The sequence below is a fragment of the Neofelis nebulosa genome, chromosome 16 (genome assembly GCF_028018385.1).
Source record: "Neofelis nebulosa isolate mNeoNeb1 chromosome 16, mNeoNeb1.pri, whole genome shotgun sequence".
Classification (NCBI taxonomy): Eukaryota; Metazoa; Chordata; class Mammalia; order Carnivora; family Felidae; genus Neofelis; species Neofelis nebulosa.
The window spans coordinates 16,911,829-16,925,144 of NC_080797.1; the positions used below are offsets into that span (position 1 = coordinate 16,911,829).

Below are 13,316 nucleotides of genomic sequence, written 5' to 3' on the forward strand. Positions count from 1 at the left end.
GTGTGAGCCTCTGGGAGGACAGCAGGGAGAACCGGTGGGGAGACGACGACGTGGACGGGACACGGGTGTGCGGGAGTGAGAAGCGGCAACGGAGACTCGGCCAACCAGGGCCGACGGATCACCCGCAGTGGCCACCGAGTCCCCACACGTCTGAGGCGAGTTCCTGAGCCACTGCCCTGTGCTCGGGGAGGGAGAACCGGCGTGCGGCTGACGACTCAGTCGGGCTGTCTAGTGGCGAAGCAATTTCGTAAACGACAATTTCTGCTACCCACCTCCTGCTACCTTGCTCTGTCTCCAAATCCACCTAAGGTTCACCCTGTTTGCCCAATGACTTGGGATGGCTTTGTGCTCACTTAATTGTAGTTTGTGACGTTCTGTGAAGTAATAATTCAAACAAAGTAAGAAAAGGACATTGCAGAACCTCAGAAGCTGAGGAATGCGTCTCACACAGACATCATGACACGAGAAAGCCAGCCGAGGCAGCACAGGTTTCATGACCCCATGTTAGATGAAGACACCACAGCTCAGGTTCAACAAGCGCAGGGACCGGACCCCCTGGAGGGCAGCCTGTGCGAGGCCACCGTGGCCAGGGCCCGAGGGAGCACCCCGCCTGCCATGCTCATCACCACTGCTCCAACTTGTACATCACATCACCCAGTTGATGGCCTTGTAAAAGACTGCAAACAATATAAACAAGTTCCCTATAAAAACAAGCTTCCCCCCAAAGAGAGGCCCGATCCACCTTTTAGATCATCGATTCCACTGCCTTCCTTGAGGAGGGTTCATATTAGAAAGACACAGGTGCCCTGTCAGCCACCTGAGCCACGTCATGAACAGGAAGCAGCTGTTTGCAGAGGCCCGGGAACACAAAGACCAGGAAACTCCTTCCACGGGTTTCTCGTCCCACCCTGCCTGTCCCCAGCCGTGTGACGGCTCCTCCAGAGCAGGGAGCCAGGCCTCTAGAAAATGCATTGTCTCGCATCAAGGACCTCTTCCTCACCCGTTTTAGAGAAATGTCACAACCTTGTGGTGTGCCTATGGTGCCCACTGGAGGTGAAGGGATATCTTGGCTTCACTGTCAAGACCTCTGCCCTCCCCCACCGCACTCCTGCCCGTCTGGGCTTCTGTCACACCTCGAGGCCCGAGGCAGTCTGGGGTTGAATTCCACCAGCTCCCCCGGTATGAACTTGAAGATTACAAAGTGACGAGACAGGCGAGGGAGCCCCTTCCCACACTCGGCACCTTCAGAGCTTTGGGCAGGGGTGGGATTTTGTATAATCCGCTCTGGAGTATGGGAGGCCAGCGCAGTACCACAGACCTGACGGGGGAAAAGGAAGGCCGCACGACTTGTCGCATCCAGATGAGGTGACACGGAGTGCTGACCACACGAGACACGCGCGCTAGAAACTTAGATTATTACACAAATAACATCTAAAATGGTCTCCTTCGCTCTCTGTTTGTCCAGTCACAACAGACCCACAGTAGCATTCAGGCATCAAATCTCAGGCTCCACAGCTAGTCAACCTGAAGCCCAGATGTTTCCCTGTGAAAGGGCTCTGCCCACGAGAACACTCTTCTCACCCGGTCACCCTGGAAAGTCCAGGAACCAATGGCCCAGAAACTACCGAAGAAAAAAGAGAGAGAGAGAGACTCAGTTACTGAGCTCAGCAGCACCGGCTGCCCAAAGAGGAGCCCCCGGCACCACTTGCAAGAAAAAAACAAAAGCTTAGCTTAAATATTCTAATTTCAAAACGTGGACGTCCTTTCCTAAGGCGCGGTTAAAGGGCCCCGGAAGAGCCGGTCACTCCGGGGCGCGTGCGTGGGCAGCCGCGCTCCGCTCCGGGCCCAGCGTGGTGGCCGGGGGTCACTCCAGGGCGGCCAGCTGCTCAATGGCACAGCGCACTCTCTTTGCAGTCTCTTCAAATTCTTTCTGTTTATGGTTGGTTTCCTTTGCCTGGAAAAAAAAAAAAAAAAAAAAAAAAAGGCCACGTGAACCTGAACTGTGCTTCCCAATCACACCCTGCAGGTAAGATCAAAAGGGGAAAATAAGGAAGCATTTACCGAGCACCTAAGTAAATCGGGTGCTGTGCCAGGGTGGGGACACCCAGCCATACGGGGTGAACGTGCTGATTCAACTCAAGGGCCTGTCATTTAAACTGCACCCCAATAATTATAACAGACGACATTTGCGCAAGCACCATTCCACCTGCTTCACACACATGAACTGCTTTATTGTTCAGCGTCCCCGTGAGGCAGGCGTATCATTATTTCCATCATACAGATGAGGAAACCGAGGGCCAGCGACGTGTCCAACTGTCTGTGGAAGGGCCCTGCTCTCGACCAGCACCCTGCCCGGCTTCCGAAGCTCCCCCAGGTGAAGTCCAGAGCCCTCTCCTTGTCCACTCAGAGACACTGCTGAACATCAGCTTTCTCCTAAAACAGAAGAACTTACTTCTTTTGCCGCCAGGCGCTCCCGGAACCTGCCTTCCGACCTTGTCATTCCCCTAAGCGTTCTCTCCAGGAGAACAAATGCCGACCTCATTAGCAGATCCAGGGACCTTTTCCCCTACCCTAATCTGTGTTCTCCTGGGCTTCTCTGACACATTAAAAACGAACAGACCTTTATTGGGTTGAATTTGTTTTCTAGGGGCAGCTGCCTCTTGATTTCAGCTCAGGTATGATCCCACGACCATGGGAGTACTCTGTGGGGAGCGTGGAGCCTGCTTAAGATTCTCTCTCCCTCTCTCCCCTTCTGCCCCTCTCCTCCACTTGCACGCATGATCTCTTAAAATATATATATATATATATAGTTGTCTAATTAGAGGCTAACTTAAAACAAAAAAATTACTTTTCAAGGGACACCTGGGTGGCTCAGTCGGTTAAGCCTCTGACTTAGGCTCAGGTCACGATCTTGCGTTCATGGGTTCAAGCCCCACGTCAGGCTCTGTGCTGACAGCTCCAAGCCTGGAGCCTGCTTCTGATTCTGAGTCTTCCTCTCTCTGCCCCTCCCCTGCTCACACTCTGTCTCTCTCTCAAATATAAATAAGAATTAAAAAGAATTACTTTTCAATATGTACTTTTTTGGATATCTCACTTTTGCTGCATGTATAAGGCTAAAATTACTAATTAAAAAATTACTTAAAAAAATAAGATTTAACATGAAAAAGGGAAAACAGCACATGACAAGAAACAGTGTGCCTAGTAATGGAGCCTCGTCTTTACTGACAATGGAAAGATGACAATGGCTTTTTTTTTGTTGTTTTTAAAGTAATCTCTACACCCAATATGAGGCTCAAATTCATGACCTACACACATCAAGAGTTGCACACTGTCCCGACTGAGCCAGCCAGGCGCCTGGCCCATGGCCTTGCAAAATATATTTTTTATTTACTTTCTTCTTCTCTTTCAAAAAAGCCTAAAATTAATTAAGCCCCTATGTACACAGTCTGTAATTTAACCACCACGACACGGAGGTCAACATCTCCATTTTATCTATTTTCTTAATAAAGGTGGATCGAAGCAAAATTCAGAAACTCATGATGAAAAACACAATAAGGGGCACCAGGCTGGCTCAGTCGGTTAAGCGTCCAACTTCGGCTCAGGTCATGATCTCGTGGTTCCTGAGTTTGAGCCCCTCATCAGACTCTGTGCTGACAGCTCAGAACCTGGAGCCTGCTTCGGATTCTGTCTCCCTCTCGCTCTGCCCCTCCCCAACTTGCGCTCTGTCTCTCTCAAAAATAAACATAAAAAAAATAATTATTAAAAAAATAAGTTATGGGGCGCCTGGGTGGCTCAGTCGGTTAAGTGGCCGACTTCAGCTCAGATCACGATCTCACAGCTCATGGATTTGAGCCCTGCTTCTGGCTCTGTGCTGACAGCTCAGAACCTGGAGCCTGCTTCTGATTCTGTGTCTCTCTCTGCCCCTCCCCAACTTGCACTCTGTCTTCTCTTAAAAATAAATAAACATTGGGGCACCTGGGTGGCTCAGTCGGTTGAGCGGCCGACTTCAGCTCAGGTCACGATCTCGCCGTCCGTGAGTTCGAGCCCCACGTCGGGCTCTGGGCTGATGGCTCAGAGCCTGGAGCCTGCTTCCAATTCTGTGTCTCCCTCTCTCTCTGCCCCTCCCCCGTCCATGCTCTGTCTCTCTCTGTCTCAAAAATAAATAAACGTTAAAAAAAAAATTTTTTTTTTTAAATAAGTTAAAAAAAAGCATATTAAAACTCACTGAGCACACATGTGCTATCTGGAGCTTAGGACCCCTTTTTCCTTCCTCTCGTGCCTCACTTTATCCTCACTGTTGGTACCCACAAACTCAAGCCTGGCACTTCTCTGCTGCTCCCATATGAAGTTCGCCCCCGAACAGATTTATTTTCTAATTGGTTCCACTTTATTTCATTTTTCTCAAAATGCAGAGGTGGCCATAGAGCAGCAGAAAATGAGTCACAGGGCATGTGGTGTGCTCCCAAGTTAGACCCCCGACAGCCCCGGCCGTCTACCAATGCAGCACGCCTTCTGTGCGTCAGGACCCGGATGGGCTGCTCATCGGTGATCCCGTCACGCTGCCTGGCCCCTCACATTTAAATCTGGGGCCTCAGAAATCCACAGCCTCACAGCAAACATTTGTCCCTTCGGTATTCGTGTAACCCAAAACAATTATTCCATCGTGTTCTTTTGCCAGAACGTCTGGCAAACGATTATCTTAAACTACATACTGCAATCACATAACCGATTTAATAAATCATTCAAAGTTTCAGCCTCCAACCTTATTTACCCCTACAAAACATGAGGTTTGCGTGCCAGCCCGCCTCCAGGAGGGCAGTACCCTAGAGTGCCCACGTGGGTGCTCCAGGGCGAAGCAGACAGGCCTCTGGTGATGCCGGTCCCCTGCACTTGGCTCTGACTCGACATGACCATCCATTCACATGGAAATGTGCATGGGGACCCGAGTTTTATATTGGCGATAAATTATTTGCAGCAGGGGCGTCTGGATGGCTCAGTTGGTTGAGCTTCCAACTCTGGATTTTGGCTCAGGTCACGGTCTTGCGGTTTGTGGGTTCGCGCCCTGCTTGGGATTCTCTCTTCCCCTCTCTCTGCCCCTCCCCTGCTCATGCGCGCATGCGTGTGTGCTCTCTCTCTCTCTCAAAATAAGCGAATAAACTTAGAAATTATTCACAGCAAATCACAACTGGGTGACACTCTACAACACCACGTCCAGCAAAACCTCTCGCAATGACAAAAACACCACGCAGCGCAGCAGCGACTGGCCGCATGCAGCCGTAGGACAGGTGAGATGCTGTTTGTATGACCGGAGCACCGAATTCTGCATTTTACAGAATCTTCGTCATAAAAGCCAAGGGTGGCCGATGGCCACGGTGCTGGGCAGCACAGCTCTAGGACATCACAGTGCTATCGTTGAGTGCCACGGGCCGACAGAAACTCTCCTGTTTGGAAGTAGTATAAACCAAATAAGGAAAGTCTGAAAGCTTACGCTTTGCATTCTTCTTTAAAATACATACATTTAAAAATGATCTGGAAGGAAACACATCCGTTAACGGTGGGCACCCTAAGTATAGAGGTAGGTAGGGCTTTTGATTCTTCCTTACAGGAATTTATATCATTTATTTTATAATTAAAGTAATAAAAATAAATGCATCATGTTAAAACATTTCCTTATCCTGACTTGAGGAGACAAAAGCAGCCCTTGGGGGAAAGCAAAGCATTTTCTTCCCACCCCCGCACTTCGGTCCCCTGGACGTTCACCTGGTCCGGTTCCGCCCCACCGCTGTGCACGCAGACGCTGGTGACCGAGCGTCTCTCGGTGGGCTTCCCGCTCCAATGAGCCCCCTCTCCCCACGGACTGACTGCCCTCACCCAAGAGCCCCCCACTTGACATCGTTTTGTCTGTTTCAGTGCCCCACAGTTCGGTTTCAGCCGCCCCGGGTCACACATCAGTCTCCCTCCTGCTTGCCAGAGGACGGCTTTCTCACGACTGTCCCCTAAGTATACAGGCTGCTCTGTCACCTAGAATGGGGTCGGCCGGCTGTGGCCTGCGGGACACATGGCTTGTTTCTCATACAGTCATTAGGCGAAGGATGGTTTTCGCGTTTTTAAACGGTTGTGAGAAGAACAGGAATACTACCTAACAGAAACCAGGCGGCCCGCGAAGGCCCTCGAAGGCCCGCGAAGGCTAAAATACCTCGGCACTTCACAGGTGTGCGGGCCCCCAGCCGAGAAGGCTCTCCCCAGCCCACTTCCTGATTCCAACACTGCGGCTCCCAAGGCCCCCACGAGTCAACACCTCTTCCACACCTTGCTATACTGACCACCAATCTCTTCCCCCTTCCTAACAAAACATAACTGGTCCTCAGCATTTAAAACCTACCCTACTGGAACTATTTCGTAACCATCTCTAAAAGGGAACGTCATTTTCAATCAAAAAAGGACCTCAGAAACCGGGAGGGCGGGGCAGATCAGCCTTCCATTTTGCAGCAGGGAAAGTGTGGCCAAGGCTGGTCTCAACCCGCAAAGCCCACGAGTGGCAGGGACAGAACCAGGACACTGACCACCAGCTCAGTGCTTCGCTACGGTATCAACCCCCGAACGTCTGTGCTCTGTAACACGGCCATACTTAGCAAATAAAACTCTGAAAAAAAAAAAAAAAAAAAAACCCAAGTAATTTTTTCGTATACATCCATACAAAACATGAGCTCTACTAAGAAAGTATTCCCTGTGTACCTGAGATTCAGACTTAACGGGGAGCCCCGATTTTCTCTACGGTCTGGGCTGCTGGGTTCCCACGCCTTAGTGGGTCCGCAGGTTCACCCCTCTCCTCTCCGGATACCCTAGGATGCCTGTCCCCAGGTGAAAGTTCACTTGCAGAAACCCAAGGTCCTTTCCCCCAACACCCACAATGCTCCTTCCCCGAAATGGCGCTATGTGCTCCCAAACCCTCTGTCCCCACCGCGCTCACACGCCACATGAACGGCCTCCCACAGACCGCCACCGAAGGCAGGAGCGCCAGTCTAACCACCGCCGTCCTACCACCAAAGGCACCTCACGCTAAACACAGGAGGGAGCACGTTTCTCTCCCATCTGACTGCACGACCCCAAGGCCACATTCCAGGACAGATGCTTTCCTGTCCTTTGTATCCTCACATGTGCATCCGAGGGGCTTCAAATGTTAACTGAGAAGGGCCCCTCCAAAATGAGGGGCGGGGAGCTCAGTGGTACAGGTGCTCAACAGCTTGCCCTTGGTTCTTATTCCCGATAATACATACAATTTTGTTCTTGGCTCTCTCTTTGTCCAGTTTCAAAAATTCACTGAGGGTCAATTCTTCAAACTGCTTCTTGACAGAAAGAAAGGCACAACCAGATGAATGCTTCTTATGTTCCTCTCTAGAAAAATCAATACAGGAGCACGTCAGGAGAGAAGAGTCGGGGAGAGGGAGAAAAGCAACCGTCTGTCACCAACACCCGCCACCCCGCCTCACGGGACACGCCTCCCTCGGCTTCCGGACCGCGGTGCGAAGTGCACAGGGCCAGCGGGAGGTCCCGGTGCACCCTGCCGCACAGCCCGTCTCTGCCCCCTCAGCCCCCCGCCCCACCCCCGTGGACGTCTCCCCGCCACGCTTGGGGCGGATGGGTTTTATACGGAGTCCCGTATAAATGAATAGGCATTTCAACGAATAGGAAGCGTGACACGGTGTGAGCACAGAGGTAGCACACGCCAAATCCCTCTAAAATCCTCAAGGAAGGAACTGTTTGAAGTAATGTCATTTCCCTGGAATTGCTACATAATCTGCTGGTCCCGAATAAGGGCACCATCGGCCGGGCTTCTCCAGGGGACTCCTCGGCTTCACTCTCTGTGCTGGGACTTTTCCCTACACAGCGGACAGCAGTGACCACAACAGTACCGGAATGAACGCACAGCCACACAAAGACCCAAAGGACAGCCCGCAGAAAGCAGCCTCTGAAAATATTCTAGCACTGGGAAATTCACTCCCGGGGTGCCTGGGTGGCTCAGTCCGTTAAGTGGCCGACTCTGGACCTTGGCTCAGGTCATGATCTCTCGGTCGTGGGATCAAGCCCCATGTTGGGCTCTGCCTTGGAGCCTGCTCGGGACTCTCTCTCTGCCCCTCCCCCACTCGCACAAGCACACTCGCTCACGTGCTCTCTGTCTCAAAATAAATGAATAAACTTAAAAAAAAAAAATCTCACTGGCAAGAATACAGCCAGTACTTTGCCAGTGATCCCTGGTATGATCACCACGCCATCCCAGTCAACAATGGGTCATGAGAGCAAACACATTAGTGAAAACAGCAACTCTCTTCTGGCCAAGGAGAGACAACTCGGGTGATTCTCTAGAGGAAAATATTAAAGTTATGGAAGCGGGGCGCCTGGGTGGCGCAGTCGGTTAAGCGTCCGACTTCAGCCAGGTCACGATCTCGCGGTCCATGAGTTCGAGCCCCGCGTCGGGCTCTGGGCTGATGGCTCGGAGCCTGGAGCCTGTTTCTGATTCTGTGTCTCCCTCTCTCTCTGCCCCTCCCCCGTTCATGCTCTGTCTCTCTCTGTCCCAAAAATAAATAAAAAACGTTGAAAAAAAAAATATATATATATAAAGTTATGGAAGCGATCGGTCCCGACAGGGAAAAAAAGGTGAGAAAAGAACATGGCATCAGCATCACATACAGAAAGTCAGCTATCACCGTCTATCTGAACATATACACAGAATTTTTATTTTATTTATTTATTTATTTATTTATTCTTTAACGTTTTATTTATTTTTGAGACAGGGAGAGACAGAACATGAACAGGGGAGGGTCAGAGAGAGGGACACACAGAATCTGAAACAGGCTCCAGGCTCTGAGCTGTCAGCACAGAGCCCGACGTGGGGCTCGAACTCATGGACTGTGAGATCATGACCTGAGCCGAAGACGGCCGCTTAACCGACTGAGCCACCCAGGCGCCCCATATACCCAGAATTTTTAAAAGTAACTAGATGCCGGGGTGCCTGGGTGGCTCCATCAGTTAAGTGTCCGAGTTCCGCTCAGGTCATGATGTCACAGTTCATGAGCTTGAGTCCCGAGTCGGGCTCTGTGCTGACAGCTCGGAGCCTGGAACCTGCTTGGGATTCTGTGTCTCCCTCTCTCTCTGCCCCTCCCCCACTTGTGCTCTGTCTTTCTGGGCGCCCGGGCGGCTCAGTAGGTTAAGTGTCCGACTTCAGCTCAGGTCATGAGTTCGAGTCCTGTGTTGGGCGGCCGGTTGTCAGCAGAGCCCCCTCTGTCCCCCTCTATGACCCTCCCTTGCTTGCGCATGCTCTGTCGCTCTCTCTCAAAAAAAAAATAAAAACAACATTTAAAAGGGTGGTTTCTGGGGCGCCTGGGTGGCGCAGTCGGTTAAGCGTCCGACTTCAGCCAGGTCACGATCTCGCGGTCCGTGAGTTCGAGCCCCGCGTCAGGCTCTGGGCTGATGGCTCGGAGCCTGGAGCCTGTTTCCGATTCTGTGTCTCCCTCTCTCTCTGCCCCTCCCCCGTTCATGCTCTGTCTCTCTCTGTCCCAAAAATAAATAAAAAACATTAAAAAAAAATAAAAAATAAAAAAATAAAAGGGTGGTTTCTGTGGTACATGAATTACAGTTCAACAAAGTTTTATTTAACTAAAAAAATTGTAATGTTTATTTATATTTGATAGAGACAGGATGTGAGCGGGGGAGGGGCGGAGAGCAAGGGAGACGCAGAATCCGAAGCAGGCTCCAGGCTCCGATGGGGAGGGGGTGGGGTGTTCTCGAACCCATGAACGGCGAGATCATGACCTGAGCCACCCAGGTGCCCCTCAACAAACCTTGAAAAAACTCTGTAACCAGGGAAGCACCTGGACACCCCCAGGTCACAACAGGATCCAATCCTGTATTCTGTCAAACCTGAAGGGCATCAAGTACCGAACCCTAAGAACGAGCCTTTCTTCGGCATCCACTCTGAGGGCCGTTTGGCCACATCGGGTTTGATTAGGTTGAAAGCACCACCGGGGCACCGACACACAGACTCATCCATCTGCGGTAACTGTTTAGGGCACAAAATGAAATTGCAAAGCCAGGGCCCCATCGCTAAGTTTTTGCAGGCCCCGCCCACAACAAAAGCCGGGGCTCCCTGGAAGCGGCAGCGAGGCGGCCCGGGGGACTTACATGGGGTCATCGTCTGGCTCCCAGCCTTCCAGCTCCTTGAAGCAGAAGAAACACTGAGCCAAATCGGGCTCGTTCTCAGTGGGACAGTGGATGAAGCCGGCCTCGGCCATCTGCAGGGGAGAGTTGAGGCTCAGGCGCTGGCGGGGGCGCTCCAGGCGCCCAGGAGCCCACAGAGGGAGGGGTCGCCCGGGATTCAGGAGCCCATAGAGGGAGGGGTCGCCTGGGACCGGAAGGCCACAGAGGGAGGGGTCGCCCGGGATTCAGGAGCCCATAGAGGGAGGGGTCGCCTGGGACCGGAAGGCCACAGAGGGAGAGGTCGCCCCGGGGGCCCGGGAGTCCACAGTGGGAGGGGTCGCCCCGGGGGGCCCAAGAGTCCACAGAGAGACAGGTCGCCCGGGAACCAGAAGGCCACAGAGGCAGAGGATGCCTCGGGGGCCCGGGAGTCCACGGAGGGAGAGGTCGCCCGGGATTCGGGAGCCCATAGAGGGAGGGTCTGCCCAGGACCCGGAAGGCCACAGAGGGAGGGGTCGCCTGGGACGGGAGGCCCGCAGAGGCAGGGGTCGCCCGGGATTCGGGAGCCCGCAGAGGCAGGGGTCGCCCGGGGGCCGCGTCGGGGCCCTGGGGAGGGGCGGGCCTGGGGCCGGCGGGGGGCCGTGCGGTCTCACCCGCTCCGGGGTGCAGGCGCAGCCCTCCAAGAACGGCCAGTTCTTGAACGTAGAGATGCGGTGGTCCTTGAGGTAGAGCTGCCAGGCCGGGGGCAACGACGAAGCGCCCATCCCGACACCGCAACCGCCGAGCGCTGACTCGATTCAAATCCGGAGGTTGGCGGCCGTCGCGGGGCGTGTCGGGAACGCACGGTCCCTGAGCGCGCCGCCCGCGGCCTTCTGGGAATGCAAGGCTGGGCGGCGCGGTGCCTGCTGGGAGTTGTAGTCCTTCCGCCGCGCCCTGCGCCGTCCCCGCCGGCGCTGGTCCCTTCCCCCATGTAGCGCTTTCCCGAATGATTGCAAAGTCTGGTGGGAAGAGGGGCTGAGGAGGCGCTGGAGTCCCTGTGACGGGTTCAGGGACTGGGCCCTGTCGAGCACATATAAATTAAGCCTGTGCCCACTAAACACTCACTCCCCTTTTTCATAAGTTTTTGTAACAAATATTTAATTCACAGATCAAGCTTTTGGCTAAATCAAATTTTAGCGATAACAGCTTCTGCCAGTTTGAGCCTTCTAGGTTATTTGTACCACGTTCCTATTGTCTGGAGTCAACATTTTAACATCTAAATGTAGTACCTGAAAGAAAAAAATCTCGAGGCTTTCATCAGCGTTAGTAAAGACACTGAGCATGTGCAGTTTTGGCCGTTGTCAAACTAATTTTGTTCATTTCTATGGGTAACAGTCTTTAAGAATTGGATCAGAAACTGGTAGCCTGCAGGGGCCCCTGGCGGGCTCAGTGGGTGGAGCCTGTGACTCGATCTTGGAGTTGTAAATTCAGACCGCTCGTGGGGGGGTAGGGATTATTTAAATAAGTAAACTTAAAAAGGAGAAAAAAAAGTTAGTAGCTTGCATTTATTTCCTAGCCTAATGCACAAGAAAATTGCGAGCAACACGCGCTTGTTTTAAACTGCATTGCTGGGATTACGAGGGAGGCTGATCATCTCAAACCTGTCACTTTCATCTTTCCTGTGAATTGCCTCTTCATGTCTGCTTTGCTGTTGGGTTAATGACATTTTTCCTACTGCCGGGTGAGTTTTTATTCAAAAGGCACTTAGCCTCATTTGTCCTGCCCTCCGTGCCCTGGACCCCAGTTTGTTGTCTTTTCACTCTGTCGGATATTTTTTCTTGCAGAAGTTTTAAATTTTTATGCCGTCATATTTATCACTCCTTTTCTTTTTGACTTTTTTTTTTAGTTTATTTATTTATTTATTTATTTAGTAATCTCAACACCCAAAGTGGGCCTGAACTCAGCACCCACCCCCAACCCCTCCCCAGTCAAGAGCCATGGGCTCTTCTGACTGAGCCAGCCAGGTGCCCCTGACTTTTATTTTTTGTTTCTGGCTGGCTTCTTTTGTTTTGTTTTTGCCACGCTTAGAAAGGCTTGTTCTGCTCTGAGATTTAGAAAAGGTATTCATTGAAGATTTCTTTTGGTTTTCTTTTTTATTGTTAAAGTCTTGATCCGAAAAAAAAAAAAAAGTCTTGATTCTTTGAGAAGTATATCAATGGAAGGTGCATGAAACAGGTTCAGATTTGTCTTCCAAGATCTGGCCAGTTGCCCCCACACTGTCCAGTAAGTGGCTTTGAACAAAGGCAGGTTTGAAACACCACCCGAGTCACACGCTTAGGTCCACTATGTGCTGGGGGCCCATCTCTGCAGCGTTGTTTCTGCCCATGGGTCTGTTTGCTCCTGCTCTAGCTAGATTTTTTTACAGGTGAATAAACGGAGACCCAGAGTGGCTGGTGGGAGTCTGGAAAGGACAGGGAGTGAATCCAGTCTCCAGGAACAGAGCTCTGAGCAGCTCCTGGCTGCTAGGCAACCAAAGAGGGCCAAGACAGGCCCCCACCTGCTCCACAAAGTCAGGAGAGTTCTAGAGGGCTTCACTGCCGCCCCAAAGCTTCAAGTGAGCTTGAAGGACAAAGGGACAGAGAAAGAACTGAAGTCCCTGAAGGCATCACTGACCTCCCAGACCTGGGCGTCCAGGAGGGGCCGGGGGCAGTGGCAAACTTGGGAGAGAACAAGGAAAGAGAGGGAGGGTGGGTGGGGCTGGTTCCCACCTCAAAGCGGTGTCCCAGCAACGGCAAATCCTGCAGCCTACGGGAAAAATCTGTGTGTCCTCTGTCAGGAACAGGGTGTTCTGAAGTCACTTCCCGAGCTGCAGGGGTGGCTGAGTGGCGCCTCTCACATCCGCAGGCCAGAAATAAGAGACCTCCTCAGTGCTCCGGCTCTATGCGGGCTGCTGGCTTCTATTCTTTTAATGTCACAACTTCTTGGAAACTTTTTCTTTTTTTAAAAATTTAAGTAGGCTCCAAGCCCAACATGGGGCCTGAACTCATGACCCTGAGATCAAGAGTCGTATATTCTACCATGCTCTATCGACTGAGCCAGGCGGGTACCCCGGGAAACTTTTTACTGTATCATTTAAATTTTTTAAT

General features: G+C 51.9%; 1 protein-coding gene across 2 annotated transcripts; it reads right to left on the reverse strand.

Annotated features, from left to right (window-relative positions):
* Positions 1–1,427: 1,427 nt before the first annotated feature.
* BIRC5 (baculoviral IAP repeat containing 5) lies at positions 1,428–11,041 on the reverse strand. Of its 2 annotated transcripts, none has more exons than XM_058703247.1 (4): positions 10,845–11,039; positions 10,180–10,289; positions 7,278–7,395; positions 1,428–1,954 (listed from the first exon to the last, which is right to left on the reverse strand). In XM_058703247.1, exons 1-4 carry the CDS (start codon positions 10,953–10,955, stop codon positions 1,865–1,867), a joined length of 429 nt encoding a protein of 142 aa, XP_058559230.1. In that variant the 5' UTR covers positions 10,956–11,039; the 3' UTR covers positions 1,428–1,864. The 2 variants fall into 2 exon arrangements, with proteins under 2 accessions (XP_058559230.1, XP_058559231.1); XM_058703248.1 differs by lacking the exon at positions 1,428–1,954 and adding an exon at positions 2,211–2,433 and having other exon boundaries at positions 10,845–11,041.
* Positions 11,042–13,316: the final 2,275 nt, after the last annotated feature.

Coding starts and splice junctions, on each gene's coding strand:
- BIRC5 (XM_058703247.1), bottom strand. CDS start 10,955: ATGGGCGCTTCGTCGTTGCCCCCGGCCTGGCAGCTCTACCTCAAGGAC. Junction 10,290..10,844: donor GCGCCTGCACCCCGGAGCGG/GTGAGACCGCAC, acceptor TCTCCCCTGCAG/ATGGCCGAGGCCGGCTTCAT. Junction 7,396..10,179: donor GAGCCAGACGATGACCCCAT/GTAAGTCCCCCG, acceptor TGATTTTTCTAG/AGAGGAACATAAGAAGCATT.